This window comes from Oryzias melastigma, linkage group LG21 (assembly GCF_002922805.2).
Source record: "Oryzias melastigma strain HK-1 linkage group LG21, ASM292280v2, whole genome shotgun sequence".
In the NCBI taxonomy this organism is placed as follows: Eukaryota; Metazoa; Chordata; class Actinopteri; order Beloniformes; family Adrianichthyidae; genus Oryzias; species Oryzias melastigma.
The window spans coordinates 21128961-21147525 of NC_050532.1; the positions used below are offsets into that span (position 1 = coordinate 21128961).

The window sequence follows — 18565 nt, forward strand, 5'->3', positions numbered from 1 at the left end:
GTTGAACCTGCTTCTTGAAACGGGCCCCTGAAAAAGAAGGTTTTGTTATTCGTCTCATTCCTTTGTTCTAAATACGGTCCCTTCCTTTATTTTTTTTTACATTTACTATTTAAAAAAACCTTAGAATAAGTGCAAAGTTAAATACTTTCCTCCGGAGCCACAACAAAAAGTTAATTTTAAAATTGAAGTAAATCAATTTACTTCAACTCATGCAGTTGAAGGATAGTACGAATCACAAGTCAGACTAAAGTATTTGTATATATTTATATTAAGTTATATTATATATTTTTATATATTTTATATATATAGTCCTGTGCACCACAGAAAATCATGTGGAGGCCAGTAAGCACAATCAGTCAAGGAATTATGACATATTTTCTATTTCTGAACAAATTTAAAGATTTTAATACGATAAAGGTCACTTAATTAGCTCTGATTTAATTTTGTTTAATTAGTTATAAAGATTTCTGGCTGAGAATCACTCCAAACAGTAAAAAAAAAAAGCTGTTTCTAAAGAACCCACTCCATAAAAATCATGTTTTTGGTCATTTTTAACTTGTTCTTGTATCACCTTTCTCTTTATGGAACATATAATAAAATAATATAAGACTGAAACAGTGCTTCTGTATATTTCTTTATTGCTGGATCAGGAACAGATGAAAACCCGCGGTTTGAAGAAGCTCGGGTTTGTGACGCAGCTCTGAACAATTGTGAAGCATCCACTTGTGGACTAATAGATCCATTAATGTCGTTTTTCCTCGTCTGAGCCGTTATCTGCCTCTAATCGATGTTTTTTGCTACGCTAATGTGAGATGCTATAATCTAGGAAGAGTCGATGGTGTGATGGGAAATTAGTGATCTCTATCTTCCAATGGTCCCAACTCAGAAGTGAATTTCTAATTAGCTCCTGTTGCTCTGCAGAAAATATGTCTAAAATCCAACAGAGGCTTTTTGATTTTGGAATAAAAATGCACAATCATAATTAAAATACTATTTCCCTATTGAAATGATACATTTAAATAGATTATTGTGTTTTTTTGGTACAAATAAAACAGACATGAAGAGAAAAATTCTTTTAAAAAATGAAAGCATTTATAAGTTTTGACAGAGCTTTGCACGATTTCCTTTCAAAATAAAAGACATCCTACACCAAAGGATCATATCAGTGCAGCAAATGCAGTAGGAACTGTGAAGTAATCAGTGATTAAAAAATAATGTTTATTTGACTGTTTCTGGTGCATTTCAGTCACAAATTAATAAATATAACCAACAAAAACTGAATAAGAGCAAATGAAGTGACCCCTACCATAAATTAAAATCATGGGACACATTTTGAATCCTTGAATTTGTTCAAAAATAGAAAATCTGCTTCATAATCCAGGGGATTATAATTTAACGCAGCTTTAATTCTTTCATTTTAGTTGTGCTTATTGACTATAAATTGATTTTTCTGTAATAAATGAAGCTTAAAATGAAGTCCAAATGTATCAGTATGAAATTGATAAACTAGAAAGGATTGATGGAGAATTACGGCTACTGTTGTCGTCTAATGATTCATGTATCGTCCTTCAACTGTGAATGAGATGGGATTAATACAATTTTAAAAAAACGTTTCTTAAAGTTGATTTACTTTTTTAAACTTTACTATTTACTTACTTTTTCCTTAACAGTTAATTTTATTATTTTTTAACATTTTATTTTAACAAAAGAGTCACAACAGACGATAAAAGAGCTCCAGAGTCACAGTCACCCCTACACTATACTAATACATGTGGGGCATTTAGATGATCCTAAGTAAGGAAAGGTCTTTTATTTTGAAAGGAAGTCATGCGAACTTCTGTCAAAAGTTATAAACTAATTCAAATTTTGGAAAGAAAAGCTATTTTCTTTGAATGATTGTCCTTCATTTAAGCCCAAAAAAACCCAGTTAATTTTTATTTATCATAATAGTAAGAATAATAAATAGAAATCTGTCATTTCTAAAGGGTGAATTGAGACTTTGTTGGTCCTACTGGGTTGTGTTGGGTGAGAAATCAACCTAAATGAGTATTTGGGATGTAAAACAAGATTTAGATCGACTATCTTACGGATGGAACACACGTTTTTGAGGAAAAAACTTAAGAAATCCCAGCATAAATGGGTCAAAATTAAATAAAAAACACAAAAATCAAAAATATGTACATTTTTATCTTCACATCAGCAAAAACACAGTTACAGGTCTTCTGCACAGTGACAAGTCAACATAAAAAAACAGAATCTGCAAACCTCCTTCATTTAACACCCATTCTGCACCATTAGTTCCTGTTGTTGTCACGGGCACTCCGGTGGACGGGTTATTTTGTGTATTTGCGTGTACGACTTCATCAGTGTCACACTGCCGTGGTGCGACACTCCCATTGGTAAAACGCACTCCTCCGTCAGCACTCCTTGTGTTACGTCCCAGCACATGACGGTGGAGATGACTTGGTTCTTGTTGTCTCGTCCTCCGGTTATGAAGAGTTTGTTGTTGCAGGCGGCGATGGCGCAGCTCGCCCGTTCTCCCAGACGGGACACCAGGGTCCAGGTGTCGCTCAGGGGGGAGTAGCAGTACATGGCATTCATGGCTCCACCTGGAATCATACAATTCAATGAAAAAATATTTAATTTTAGTACATTTTAGCTTAAACAATACAGACAGCAATCCAGATTTGCTCCAAGATATTCAATTAAGTAAAGATAATTTCTTTTTTTTTTTTTATTTGACTTGATGCACCAATACTGTTAAAATACAAGTCATATTGAATTATTTTCACACATAAATAGTTGTGTTTTTTTATAATATTACACCTGAAGTATTTAATTAAAGCTCCAAACTTCTTTTTTTTTTACTAAAATTCAACCTAAATCTAAGAGAAACTGTTTTTATTTAAAGGTTCTGCCTCTTAGTGAAGCATCTAGAACTTTCCATTTCACAGATGCTGACTTTATTGAATTTGAATATTTCATCGTGTGGTGATGTCACACTTTTAGGCAGCAGGTGTCAGCAAAAAGCGCCTTGGAGTCCAGGAAATGTTGTTAAAAAACAGTGAAATGTTTTGCATCCTGCACAAACGTGACTTTTGCACAGTCAGAAGTGTAACTGTCGTTCCCCATTTTTAAGTGAAATAGAATACACTACTGTATTATTTAAATTCACACAGTCAAAGGGAGCAGCAGAGGTTTGATTCCCACAAAAGTGCCCTCGAGCAAGGCACTGAACCCCACATTGGTGGTTATATTATAGGCTGGCGCCAGTGTTCAGCAGACTGCTACTTTAGAATCACTTTGGGACTTCTACTAAATTATGTTAAAAATTCAAAAGAAAATTATTGTTTTAACTTATATTAACCTACTGCACCAAAATAGAAACATTAAAATAAATTAAGATCATTTTTTGGCAAAGTTGGAACTTATTATTATTATTTTTCATATTTTTTGTAAAGAAAAAAAAACAAAACACAGTAAACCCTTTTAAAGTTACGTCAGACAAAATGGCAACATTACCGTCAAGTTATTTCCAGTTTACGGGTTCAGCACAATTTTACATAAATAATAGAATATTATTGTTATGGAAGAAAAAATTATAGAATGTCCGACCTAACTTTTTTCATTTTCCTCTCTTATTGTTCAAAAATCAAAATACAAAAATCCTGTCTGCAGAATCCTGCACAGCTGCTTCCCAAAAATCTGTTGAATGATATTAATCAAGTCGTGGATAATTTCTCTCTGACAACCCGATCAAAGTTAGACAAAAGTTACAAGTACTTCACTGAAAGCTGCTAGTTTGATTATGAAGGTAATTACAATTTTATTCTTCTAGTTTATGCTAATGCTAATGCTAGCAATAGCTTTTGGTATAAGACGTAAATATCTTTTCTGGTCAGTTAAAACATTTCTGATCTCACAAAATCATGGTAAACAAAACAAAACTGAATAAATTTCAGCGCGTCTTACATTAAGTAGAGTGAATTACTGCTGCAATGTTTTCTACTGAAGTCGAGCGAGCCTCTGTTAGCGGTTAACGTAGCTCCCCTTTGTTTTTGCTCATAACAGTGTTTGATTTGCGGGAAAATAAACCAAAAAAAGAATCAAATTAATTAGAATTAGAATTTGACTATTTGAACTTTTTTAGTGGCAGCTCTTATTTTGAAAGCTGTGCCAAACCATTCCTGTTTTTAAAAATTATCCCCTAAAATAGCTCATAAAATAACAAAAACATCCTGAACCAGATGTTGATGTGTTGATGAAGGAAATAATAGGTCGAGCCGGACTGGAATTATATAAATTTGCGTCCTCTAACTCCCTTTCACGCTCTATATTTCTACATCTATTTATCAAATGTCTGACATGTTTCTGGATGTGGATTGGTTAAGTAATATATATGTCTATGTTTATTTATTATTACCTGATTGCTTGAAATAAACCGTTAAAAAAAAAAAAAAAAAAAAGCAAACTAATTTTATTGGAAGGAATTAAAATATGTGCAGCGATGTGCATTTTTGCTGCATTACATGTAGCTAACTTAAATTTTCATCAGTTCTTGTGGTCAACCGCTCTTAAAATATGTGTGAATACCATCAGCCAAAATAGAAATCATTAGAATAATATCAGCTCAAATGACAGGTGGATATTTTCAATAAACAATTACATTATTGTAGGATTTCATACATTTGTATTTAGATTTGTGAACGATTGAAGAGAGAAAAACAAATCCAGTTAGATGGATCATCTATAAAACAAATTTAGTAAAAGTTTTGATTTCAATTGGTAAGGTATCCTTTTATTATTTACATAAAATTGTTTTGTTCAGCTGTCAGCTTTGCTGTTCTAAACCTGTAAACCGGAAGTAACTTAAATATAAATTATTTGTTAAAACTTAAAACAGTGCAGTGGTGTGCGCCGAGAGCATTCTTCCTGTTTTTTTTTAATATACCCTGCTCTGCCCTGTCCTAGTTGTCTGGACATATATCTGAGTCAGATTATCAACCACGGGAATCTGGAAACCATGCTGACACACCGGCCCTGGAGGCCTGGATTTGCCCACCGCTGCGTGGAAACTCATCTGTAGCTAAAAGGAGTAACTTCCTGGATGACTCTCACACAGATGTGGAAGATTTTTACAGCCGTTCTGACTCATCAGTGAGAAACTCTGCAGAACTACTGTCAGAACGGCTGATTTTAAACCCCCCAGTCATAAGCAGTTCAGTGGGACTGATTGGATCCAACTTAGATCAGTTGTGATCAGAGGTGGATCTACAGCTGAGCAACAAAAAGATGCAGCAAAAAAAAATACTTTTAATGTTCGGTGTTTATTAATGGAACGAAAAGAAGAAATACGTTCTGAAAAAGTTGTTTTTGAAGTAGAAGAGTTGTCTTCCCTTTTGCCTAAACGTTCCTTATTTTTTTTCTTCTTTTGATTATTTTTGCACAAAATATCCAAACTAGTTGTACGTTTTTTTGGTTTCCCCCGATTTGAGGAACTGTAACGTTTCTGCTGTATTTCCCGAAATGTGTGACTCAATATTTACGGATCATTTTGAAACTGTTTGTAACAGATGAGCACCTCATAAAGAAACAAGTTCAGGCAAAAGAGGGACAAATAAACTTTTTTTCTTTAACATAATCCAGTAGTGAGCAACCTTCAACACTTGAAGGTCCGTTTGGGTCGATTTCTCTCTGATCACAACCCAGTAGGAGCCACTTGGCTTTATGTTATTGTTACTTTAATGATAAAAATAGAGACATTATTATTAGTTTTTTGGCATAAATAAAATTTAAAGAAATATATTTTTTTGAAACATGAAGCTAGTTTATAGCAAAAGTTCTCATGACCTTTCAAAATAAAAGACCCTGTACCATATAGGCTCATTTCAGTACAGTAAATGTGATGACGCAGTAATTAAAAAGAAAAAAAAGGTTTATTTTATGATTGTTGGTGCATCTCAGCCAGAAATTTGTAAATCAAAGAAATTAAATAAAATATGATTAAGTGAACTTCGCTCAGTGTCACTAAAATATGAATTCTGCTTGTACTTACTAACCTATCATTGATTTTATGCAGTAAGCAGCTCTCAAAATCTGTTTTAAATTTTGATTAACTACAAAGCCTCGGTGGATTGTTGGAGCATTATGGGTAATGTAGTCAGGAGCCTCAGAGGGGAAATATAATGTTCTTCAACTGACTTTGTTTTGATGTTTAGTCCAAAGAATATGTTACTTTTAAAGTTAAAAAGTTGGGTGAACTTGTAACTAGTTAATCACAAAATAATTAATCGAGGTTAATTTTATTTTATTTTTTTAAGTTGCAGTATTTTCAGACCACTTATCTCCAAATAATCACAATATGAAATCACATTTAGGACGTTTATTCTTAATTAATTCTGCCAATTAATTAAAACAATTAATCCGATTAATCACACTTTTGTGTTGTGATTGTGTTGCAGACCTCCCTCACAATCCAAACAAAACTCACCAACGACGTAGATGCAGTTCTTGAACGTGACGGCGTTGGTGCATTTGGTCTCAATGGGGATTGGCGCTCGCAGTTCCCAGCTGTCCGTTCCTGGTTCCCAGCACTGAACCTTATCGGTGGACAGTTTTCCGTTTGGACCCCCACCGATCACGTAGATCCAGCGGTCGAAGTTGGCTGCAGCAAAGGAGCTCACACCGATAGCCAGAGGAGTCACCTGGAGCCAGCACAAGAGCAGAGAATAAAGAAGTCGAGGAGGAGTAGAAGCATGAAACGTGGGTAAAGTTTTTATTATTTATTTTAAAAAAAGTGTCTTTTATTTTCTTGTGCAGTACGGCTAGTACAGAGGTCTGCAACCTGCAGCTCTGGAGCCACATGTGGCTCTTTTACCTCCCCACTGTGGCTCTCTGGTTAAAAAAAATATAAAATATTTGTACATTTTTAAAACTAACATACTTTTCTGTCAAATAAATCCAACTTTATTCATTTACAAACTGTTAAAATACAGTACGTATCGCTCTCAATCAAACAGTGTGGCTGTTTTTTAAGTTTACCAAAATCTACGAAGACATTTGGATACATTTTTGATTGTCGTGTACAACAGTAAATCCATTGAAGGTCAGTAAGTACAGACATAATTAAAAATAATTGAATTATAAGATGTGTTTTCCATTTCTGAAAAAAATGTAAGCATTTGAAGTCGAAATGGTGCTAAAAATCTTGAAAGGGTCACTTTTAACTAGTTAAATTGATGAATTTCTGGGTGAGATGCATCAAAAACAGTATAATAAACATTTAATAATTTTCTTTTTAAATATCACTGCTGACATTACACTTTATACTATTACATTTTCTATAGTGAGATTTTCCTGCACGGGACAAGGTGACTTTTATTTTGAAAGGAAATCATGTGAACTTCCGTCAAGTCATAAAGGCTTTTTTCTCTTTATATTTTCGTTTCATTTATGACAAAAACTAAATAATCATCAAAGTTGCAGTACTAAAAATTTGCATCTAACTTTTCTAAAGGGTGAAGTCGGACTTTATGGCTCCAACTGGGTTGTAGGTGGTTAGAAATGGACCTGAATGCCTCTTTAAGAGTTGAAGGTTGCAGACTTCTGGGCTAGTATGCAAAACAGGAAGTGTGATGTCATTACCTGTGTCCATCGATTGTGGAAAGGATCATAGGCCTCCACACTCGTCAGTCTCTGGGTTCCATCAAACCCCCCCAGAACATAAACCTTCCCGTTCTGAACTGCCATCTTGTGCCTCCAGCGTCCCACTAAGAGGGGCTCGATTTGAATCCACTTGTCCAGGGCGCCATTATATTTCCAAACATCATGCTGTGTCTCTTTCCCCCCTACCGTTTAAGAAAAGAAGAAGAAAAAAAGCCATCAGTGCTTCCTGTGTTGCTTAATGTGACTTTTCAGAGCAGACATGTTGGGGAAGGAGCGTGTCATGCTCTGAACCACAGAGAACAGGGGTTGTGATTATGAAACATAAACATGTCTTAACATTTTCTTCAGGTCTTGAGGAAGACGAGAGTTGAGGCAACCGTTCCTAAGTAAGGAAGTGCCTAAAACCACAAGAACTGCATCCTCTTCCTGTTGATTTGATCAGCTTTCTAAATTCACCATTAAAAACTTCACATTGAACTTTCAGTGAGAGAGTGTTAAACTCACAAGGGGCCAAAATCTAAAACACACCTTAGTTCGCAAACAGGATAAACATTTATTGAAACTACATTTTTAAAATTTTAAACTTGTAACTTTTTAACATAAATATGAACTAGATATATAGCATTAGCTGTAATAATGCTAGTGTGAATGCTGTAAACTGATTTTAGCAGCTGAAGATGCTAAAATTGATAATTAAAAACACTGAAGCTGATAGGTGAAAACGCTGAGGCTTATAGCCTGCTAAAATATTACCTAAGTGCCAAATCAGCTGGGTTGTAGCAGAAAATATAATATAAACTCCAAAATAGCCTAAAAAACTAAAATTAAAAGTCTAAATTAACCGAAACAGGTGGAATGTAGCCGAAATATTAGCTAAACTCCAAAATAGCCTAAAAGGAAAACTAGAAAAAAAAGTCTAAATTTGCCAAATCCGCTAGCGTGTAGCTGAAATATTAGCCGAACGGCAAAATAACCTAAAAAAACAAGCAAAAAAAAGCCTGAATTTGCCAAAACAGCTAGCGTTTAAATATTAGCCTAACTCCAAAGCAGCCTAAAAAAAATAAAATAAAAAGCCTAAATTAGCCAAAACAGCTGGGATGTAGCAGAAAATATAATATAAACTGCAAAATAACCTAAAAAACTAAAATAAAAAGTCTAAATCTGCCAAAACAACTGGGGTGTAGCAGAAAAATATTAAACTCCAAAATAGCCTAAAAGAAAACAAGAAGAAAGGTCTAAGTTGGCCAAAACCGCTAGCGTGTTGCTGAAATATTAGCTGAACGGCAAAATAACCTAAAAAAAGTAAGCAAAAAAAAAAAGCCAAAACAGCTAGCGTGTAAATATTAGCCTAACTTCAAAACAGCCTAAAAAAACTTAAAAAAAAGCCTAAATTAGCAAAACAACTGGGATGTAGCTGAAAAATATTATCTAAACTCCAAAATAGCCTAAAAACTAAAATAAAAAGTCTAAATTAGCCGAAACAGCTGGTATGTAGCTGAAATAGTAGCTGAACTCCAAAATAGCAAAAAAAAAAAAAAAATCTAGAAAAAAGTCTAAATTAGTCAAAACCTCTAGCGTGTAGCAGAATTATAGGCTGAACAGCAAAATAACCTTAAAAAACAAACAAAAAAAGTCTAAATTAGCAAAATAGCTAGCGTGTAAATATTAGACTAACTCCAAAACAGCCTAAAAAATGTATTTAAGTGCAAGATAAAATCTGACCATTAATAACAATAATAAAATCAAATGTTCTTGAGGGCCGGATATTAATACCCAGAGGGCTGGATCCGGCCCCCGGGCCTTGACTTTGACACATGTATTAGAACACGCAGCTCACAAAAGCAACAACTTTCAGAAGATTTCCATAGATACAACAGTCTGCTCTCACCAGATATATACACTTCATTGTGGAAGGTGATACAAGCAAACTCCACCCATTTCCTGTTCTGGGACTCGTCCTCCATCTCCGTCATGGGCAGCCGGGCGACCTCCAGCCGGCTTCGCCTGAGAGGGTCCAAGCAGGTGACGGTGGAGATGAAGCGCTCGTCTTTTGTGCAGCCCCCGATGATGAGGAACACCTCCGACAGAAAGTGCTGCAAACGAGGTTTGGTTCTCTCCGAGACCACCTAAAAACACGGCGGCGAGAGTGTCATGGTAAGGGTGACGGTTACAGAGATATTTCCCCCTCATACTGACCTCCCTCCCGGACAGGTGAAAGGTGCGGGCCTCTTGCAACAAAGGAAAGGCCTTACTGCAGAGGCGGATCAGCTCATCCGACTCCACCTTTTCCACAAAGTACGCGGGGTCCAGCAGCGGCAGCCGCACATGTGAGAGCAGCCTGGCCAGCAGCGGGCAGCGCTCGCTCTGCCGGGCTCTCACCCAGCTCATCAGCGCCTCAAAAACACACTCCTCACACCGCACATCCAGCTCGTCGCTCTGCAGGACGGCCTCCAGAGACGGAGCGGGCATCTCCACAAAGTCCAGCTGCTGGATGACCCGGGAGAACTGGCAGGTGATGTATTCCTCCGCTTTGGTCCTCAGCTCTGGCAGGACGTGACTGTGGGCCAGATTCAGGATGCCAACGCAGCTCTCAAGCTGCAGGGACTTGCTCAGAAACTTGGAACATGCGTCCACGACACGTAGGAACTACAAAAATACAAAACAAAACAGGAGCTTTCATGAGGGACGGGAAAACTGACCACAACAAAGTGGAATAAATCGTATTGATGATGTTTTTTACTGTTTGTTTTCCAATACCTGATGCTCTGCAAAGAAATCAACCTTTGCTTGAGGGCAAAAAGCTATTTTAAATTCATGTGGTGTTGGTAGATTTGTTATTTTCTGACTTTCACGTATGATTTCTGAGTCATTTTTCAGATTATTCCAACTTCACATGAACGCAACGTTTCTCTAAATTTGCGATTTTCCCTGAATGACTTCAACCCAACAGAGCAAATGGCACCAAAATTAGGTAAAAGTTTGAAATTTAGTTAAAGAAACTAAATCATCAATCACATTCAAAAGACTCATCAAAAAAGAACTACTACAAATATGACACTAAGTAAAAAAAAAATAAGATACTTAAAAATTCTCTAATTTTTGATGTTATTCTCAACTATTTTTGATGTTAATTTACTACAAGTTGAATGTATGCGTGTGAAATGGGCAGAAAAATAAGTTTTTATTTATTCTGCTCAATTTCACGATGTTTTAAAGTATGTTTCTTGTGGAAATAAAATAAAATAAAATAGAAAAAAAAAAAACTTCCAAAATGTTTTGTTTGAAAATAATTGTTGAATAGAATAGCTTTATTTCTTTAGCACTTTTCCCAGAATCACAAAGTGCTTTAGAAAAGGAGCATAACATCAAATCAAAACACAGAGGGAATACAAATCTAATAATAATAAAAAAGCTAAAACCATAGAGTAAAAGAGTCAAAAGTAACAGTAAAAAAGTCTAGTCTTAAAGTGACTATTTGGAATGCTTAAAAGATTTTGTTTTGGAAGACTTCAATATCTATGTATATAATATAAATGTGTACATATATCACGTTTATATCAAAATGTAAAGATGTTTTCTTTGTCTTACGTATGAGTCGGATTACAAAAACACTCCAGCTTTTTCTTAGCTTTTTCAGCTATTAGCTTCAGTGATTTCAACTATTAGCTTCAGCGTTTTCAGCTATAAGCTTCAGCGTTTTCAGCTATCAACTTCCATGTTTTTAGCTATTAACTTCCACGTTTTCAGCTATCAACTTCAGCGTTTTTAGCTAAAAGCTTCAGTGATTTCAGCTATTAACTTCAGCCTTTTTTCGCGATAAGCTTCAGCGATTTCAGCTATCAACATGAGCATTTTTAGCTGTCAGCTTCAGCTTTTTCAGCTATTAGCTTTAGTGATTTCAGCTATTAGCTTCAGCGTTTTCAGCTATAAGCTTCAGCGATTTCAGCTATCAATGTGAGCATTTTTAGCTGTCAGCTTCAGCGTTTTAAGCATTTAGCTTCATTGATTTAAGCTATTAGCTTCAGTGTTTTAGCTATTAGCTTTAGCAATAACAGCTATCAGCTTCAGCTTTCTTAGCTATCAATTTAAGCATCTTCAGCAACCAAATTCAGCTTACATCATTCACACTAGCATTATCACAGGTAATACTATATATCTAGTTCATAATTATGTTAAAAAGCTACGGTTTTAAAGTTTTAAAAATGTATTTTTAGAGTGCTCAATAAATGTTTATCCTGTCCCGCCCTCGACCTAAGTTTTTTTTGGAGTTAGGTCCCTTGTGCGATTGAGTTTGACACCCCCGATCTATACTCTAAAAACAGCAAGCACCTTGACACCTTAGTCAAAATGATATCAACAAAAACCTTTTTAAGGTCTTGTTTTTCTGTGTCTATGGCTGCAAAAGTCTTAGTGTTTCTGTAAATGAAACCTCTAAAAGCCTTTTATGGGTTTAAAAAACACACATTTCAACAAGAAAGGCAGCATAAGACATCAAAAACATAATATTAGGATTTTTTCCCACCAGTACACTCAGGATAATTAAAAGACATTCATACACTTTGAATTTTGCTTACACAAAATGTTCTAGTAACATTTTATTTTGATGTGAAAAAACAACAGTAAGAAGAACTTCATGAAACTAAAATTTAAATTGAGTTGACATTTATTCTTGTTTACTTGTTTGTTCACATATTTAATTTACACTTGACTATCATACAAGAAATACAAGGAATCTGGAAAACTTCACATGCACTAGTCAGTATCAAGTATGTATTTCAGAGTCACACTGGTTGAATTTTTGGCTCAAAATGAACCAAAATTAACGATGAATCCTAATGAGAACATTTGTGAGTAGCCATTGCTGTTTAAAATGGAAACATTTGTTTCTTCTGAAGCTTAAAATAAAAACTGTTGTTGTTCAGAAAAGGAACACTGGATGTAAGAACCGTTAAATGTCCATCATCATTCATCTTTTTGTTGCTATTTGGAGAATAGCATCACAAATTTCCCACAATTAACACTAACAATTTAGGACATTATCTTAGGAAAAATATAAAAAATCTTAAAAAGTGAATGCAAATTCACTAAAAACTATTTTGTCTTATTTTCAGAGAGAAAGTGGGGATTTTGCTCTGAATAAAATGTTTGGGAAATTCCAAACTTAATTGCAAGATTTTGAAGATTTAGCCACAGAAAGCTTTTTTAGTAAAGTGTTGAGAGTTTTAGGTGAAGGTATCATCAAATACTTAACCTTATGTTCTGTAAATACTCTTCTCTCATTACCAGTAATGATTCAAAACATTCTGTGAATAAAAGAATAAATAGAAAAAAATGCTATTTATCTGTAAATCTAAGCAGTCAAAGGTTCAGGTAAAAGCAGCTGTGTCCTCTTCGCTGAGGCGCAGCTGTGCAGTTCATTTAAGTCAGTATGGAAAACTGATCCTGAGTGTAAACAACTGGCCCACTTTCACTTCCCTATTAAATGAGAAAGTTTCCGAAAAACATGTTTGTCTTCCTTCACGTTGTAAATTTAAAAAGAAGCTCTGACGATAAATTTAAACACTTTATTTATTTTTGAAAAACGTAATTTTTCATGATGTGTTTTCCAGTTATTATTATTTACGTACATGGAGCAAAATAGAAAAAAGAAAATCCACAGTAATAGGGCTATTTTTGCTGTTTTTTTGTTAGCTTTAGGTGTAGAAATCCTCTGTTAGTTTAAGTAGTTTGGCACATTTTTTCCCCATTTGTTGTCGATTTCTAAAGGATAATTTATGATTTTTTTTTTTTTTGTAGCCATTTTTGTGTTTATTTCAAGGCAAATTTGAGCAACATTAGAAGGTTTTGTGCATCATGTGGCCATAAAAAGCAGAAGAAATGCCTTAAAGATCCAGAAGATTCTCCCTAAATTATGCTGACATTGTTGACAACAAACAAACAAACATAGTATGATGCAGGAGACAGCTGCACAAAGTGTCTGGGAAGTCTTTCTACCTGGAACTGACTGGCAGCCTCGAGGATGGCCTGGACGTTTGAGTGTGTGAGGAGGATTCGGCTGGTGTAGGTGTACTCCAGGAGCGCGCACATCGTTCCACTGTCAAGCCCCTTGATTTCCACACGATCCTCGCGGCTCTCCTTGAGGCCGCTGCAGAACATGGCCCTGCACACACAGACGCCGTCAGACCTGCAGGTGCAGCTTTTTCACTACAAAAACAAGCGTCAAAAACAGTCGTACCAAAAATTCTAGTTTAAAAAAAAATCATGTTTTCTGAGATTTCTTTATTTTTATGGCAAAACAGAAAACAAGATGATTTTCTTGAAACAGGAGAATTTTTACTTTCTTATGATTCAATTTTGCAGTGTTTGGATAATGATTGCAATGCAAAAAAAAGGTAAAAACAGGAAAAGAACTTAAGAAGAAAATCATAAAAAAGCAGTAAAATAATTTCTCTATGTATTAAGTAAATGTATTTATGATACGATTGTAAAATCTAGACACAAGAAGTTCAACACAAGTCATCAAAAAGGGAAAAAGTAGCTAAAAGTAGAAATATTTACCATAAATTGAGTGTTTTACAGCCTATTAATGACAATTTTTGCTATTTTTTTTAGTTTTATGTACCTAAATGTTGACTTTAGTGACAAAATAAGAAAGTTCTTACCAAATCTTATTAAATAATTATAAAACCACTTACTCTTAGATAATTTTTGTTTCTAAAATAATGACAATTTAAACATTCTTAAAATTAAAAAACATATTTTTTGTATTAAATGAAGTTATTTTATGTCATTCTATTGATTTTTACTTATTTTAGTTCCTAATTTCTAGATTTTAGCTCTTAATGAGGCAAAAAAAAAATCTTGGGAAGGTGTAGTAAAGGTCTTAAATTAATACAAATATAACCAATATGAGTGGAGTTTAGCCTAAAATACAAAAGGGGTTTATATAAATAAACGCCGTGTGTGTCAAAAGATCCAGTAAAATCAGCTCTTATCGGTTATCTCAGCTGTTGGAATGTCCTGTAGTTCTAGTACCTGAAGTACTGGCTGGCAGCAGCCAGGACGGCCCGGTGGCAGAGGAAGTCGTGCCCCTGAACGCAGACGGTCACGTCGGTCAGCTCTCTGTTGACCCTCAGGGTCTCCATCCCCCTCAGCAGCTCCACAGACAGACCGTCGTCCTGCCAGCGGAGCTCGCTCACCCCTCCTGCCTTGTCCTGGTCTTCGCTTTGATTGGAGCCATCGTCGCTGAGGAGGCAGTCTGTTGTCCTCTCAAGTGAATCGCTCATGTTTTGTTTCAACGATTCCTCCCAAAACAGAGTCACTTTTACAGACGAACTACCAGTGTTTTCGAAACACCTGCCGAATGAAACTTCATGCCAACAGTCGCTTAGACACCAGCATTTTTTTCTCTTTTCTTCTCCTCTTCATACTTCCTATTCCTGTTCACTGAGTGTGTAGCAATGTTTGTTTGTCTGACATACTTCCTCTTCTTCTGCCGTGTGAACGAGTCCACGCCGCTGCTTCTCTTTCCTCAGATAACTGCTGCAGCGAGTCCTGCAGAGAGCTCAGGCGGCGAATGGAAAATAACGGTGAAGACGTCTCCCGGGTTCTTGGCCTTTCGGGGTCGGATGTGGTTTGTGTTCACTCCCTTCTTGTTCGACTGTCTTAAATCACTCCCCCGTGCTCGAACTGAAGTGAGATGTGACAGATCACACTTCTGAGAAACGCACTTTTTCACAGAGTCTCACAGATGCGGTGAAAGGATTTTTTTTTTTTTTTTCATATGCAGAATATCTTGAAGCAGAGCATCCGTCCAGCAGGAATCACTGGGAAAACCGAAGGCTGAGTTAAATAATGTGAATAGTTTTAGGAAGGAAGTGCAGCAGCGGGATAAATGTATTAAGTCAAGCACAAATTGCACAATTGCTCCCACTTAAAAAGAGGAGTGAGGAAAGTAATTTTACCTTAACTATGAGAGACAAAATGAGAGAAAATTTTGATTTTTATTTGCAAATTATGGTAGAAAATAAGTATTTTATTACCTACAAACTTTTGGACTTTTTCTTTGTCCACTCGTTACCTGTATTAATGTCACCAGTTTGAACTCGTTATCTATATAAAAGACACCTGTCCACAACCTGAAACACTCCAAACTTCACTATGGCCAACACCAAAGAGCTGTCGAAGGACACCAGAAACAAAATTGTTGACCTGCTGGAAAGACTGAATCTGCAATAGCTTGATGAAGAAATCAACTTTTAGGAAATTAGATTGAACTTTATTAATATCACAATTGAATTCATTTGTTGTGGCACCAGGAACACTTTTTCTACGGGAACAGTGGCAGACAGTAAGACGTGGTTGAAGTCCCCGCCGATCAGCAGCATAAAGGTGACAAAAGCAATCCAGACAGAGTCGGGCCGAGCTCCAGCCGCAGTAAAAACAAAAGAAACAACAATGCCACAACAGGCAGCTGCCTGGACAGCGCCAACGGGGAAAAAAATGGAAGTGAATGCCAAAACATCCCTGCTCTCGAGGAGATCTGCATGGAGGAATGGACCAAAGTACCAGCAGCAGTTTGTGAATTTGTGAAGACTTACAGAAAACGTTTTACTGATGTCATTACGAACAAAGTATTGACTTTAACATTTGTTATTGACCAAATGCTTATTTTACACCATTATTTACAAATAAATTCTGTAAAAATCAGACAATGTGATTTTCTGGATTTTTTTCTGATTTTTTTCTCTTATTGTTGGTATGATGAAAACTACAGACCTGATTAAATAAATACTTTTTTGCTCCATTGTACATAAATCTCATAACCTTATAGAACAAAAAGGAAGCACCCATAGAAAGCTAACGTTTTCTCTTTTACATCCTTTTTCTTTGTCACGGCAGTGACTCCGATGTGTTTCAGTTTTCAAGTAAAGCCCAGATCTCACATCGCAGTCTCTATCAGGCTTCAATTTTTACTTTGTTTTTATTTTTCTGCAACTCTCCAAATCTTTGTTTGAAAGTTCTGGTTTTATTATGTAACTTTGTAAACTAAAGTCTTATTTAGTCAAGAATGAAGACTCTGATTTTCTATTTCACAGTCGAAAATGTTTAGTCACAGATTTCTGAGATGATCTGGATTCACTCGTTTACATTAGTTAAGTGTCATCTGAATGTAGTTTGTTTTTAGATTTATGTGATTCTTTCATAAAGTTGTTCTCTTTTCAGTTTGTTTCAGAATCGAGAAAACTTGAAAAGTCCAGATGAACTTTTTAAAAGTCTTTGAGAGTTTTCACAGATAAAATTTTTACCGCTTGCAAATAAAGAATATGACGTGTTATTTTCACCACAATTTTCCGATCAAGTCACGATTAAACGTCTGAAGTTTGATTTATCTTTGCAGAGATCTGTCTCTCTTTTGTTTGTCTTCTTTAGCGTTTTTTCTTTTGTTCTGATTGGTTGAAATAAACCAAATTTAACCAGATCACTTGTTGAGTTGAGTTACTTTTCACTTGTTTTAATTGTTGTATTTAAAGGCTGAGAAGTTACAAATAATTTATATTCATACCAGTTGTTTCTTTTAATCTTTAAACATTTTGATTTATTTTTCTATCATAGTTACTTGTTTCTTTACATTCACTTTTTAACTTTTTATTTAAAATCAAGAAGTGTTTCTTTTAATTGAAAATTGTTTCCTAATTTTTGTTTTATCAAAAACTTTAAAAAAGGGAAACTTACAAAAACCATTCATGGTGACTAAAAACTATTTTGAGGTTCATGTCACATCCTCCGTCATTTACAAACATATCTATATTGATATCGGCGATATTTATCGGTATCGGATTGATGCCCAAATGCTGAGCATCACCCAGCCCTATAGCACTGTGTGCTGAGTATAAAAATGAAGAGATGTCATAAATTTGGTTTTATGTAAGGATATAGATTAATTAGTCTGTTTTTTTAATGTTGTTGTTACTTAAAATATTTTTTTTGTGTTTTTGAAGTTTTTTGGTATAAAGCATAAACATAGATAATTTTAAATAGTCAAGAAAATACATGTTAAAACATCACAGAATGATGAAATGATAAAAAATATAATTCTTAATTTGTTAATCTTCTAATTTCTACAATAAGAGGTTAAATTTGAACAGTTTTTCACACTTTTAATGTAAAAAAGTTCATGCATGACCGCTCATACCTAAACTAAACTAAATGTGAGTTTCAACCTCCTGAGTTTTGCTTTATAAATTTTGGAGGACACGAGAGTTTTTTAAAAAATAAATATTTTTCTAAAAGCTTTTAATGCTAAAATAATCCATCAGGTCAGTTTCTTTCTGACCAGAGAGAGGCGCAGAGTTAGAATTTATTATTTTTGTGACCATTAAGCCATTCGTTTAAGGAAAGTAGCCTTTAAATATTTATAGTAATTCAATTTTAACAATATGATGTTGTTTTTTTGTTTTTTGTTTGTCCTGATTCTCAACAATTTGAAAATAAATACTCAGAAATCACAATTTTAAGCATAATTTTCTTTATTTATGTCCTCCATTATGAGAAAAAAGACCATTTTCATTGGAGTGACTCTTTAAATACCTAAAACTAATGAACCCAAACTAGAAACCCAATATTTATTTAAGCGTTATATATATTTATTCAAGTGTTATTAGCTTTTGCAAAGAGCCACAGTAGGGGGTTGAAAGAGACACATGTGGCTCCAGAGCCTCGGGTTCCAGGCTCCTAATCTAAAGGGACAACAATGAATCTTGTAGCTTAATTCCAGAAACGGGAAAAAGGGACAAAATTCCCACTGTGGAAGTCTTTCTGAGCAGAATACCAGGATGTAAACAACAAACAAACCTAAAGGATTTTCTGCAGAAATGTAAGTTTAGATGCTTTTTATTAT

At 35.0% G+C, this 18565-nt stretch overlaps 1 protein-coding gene and 1 long non-coding RNA gene across 2 annotated transcripts; one reads left to right on the forward strand and one right to left on the reverse strand.

The window, feature by feature from the left end:
- The first annotated feature begins 27 nt into the window (after positions 1–27).
- On the forward strand, positions 28–8210 carry LOC118597921. Its single transcript, XR_004946940.1, has 3 exons — positions 28–39; positions 6462–6762; positions 8014–8210. It is a non-coding gene; the product is annotated as an uncharacterized LOC118597921 (long non-coding RNA).
- On the reverse strand, positions 2333–15774 carry klhl6 (kelch-like family member 6; the record flags this gene model as incomplete). Its single annotated transcript, XM_024285907.2, is given in 7 exon segments — positions 2333–2609; positions 6491–6704; positions 7645–7847; positions 9554–9791; positions 9862–10311; positions 13660–13825; positions 14701–15774. Coding segments are annotated over 7 exon segments (1799 nt in total), but the record flags the coding sequence as incomplete, so codon positions are not given.
- Positions 15775–18565: the final 2791 nt, after the last annotated feature.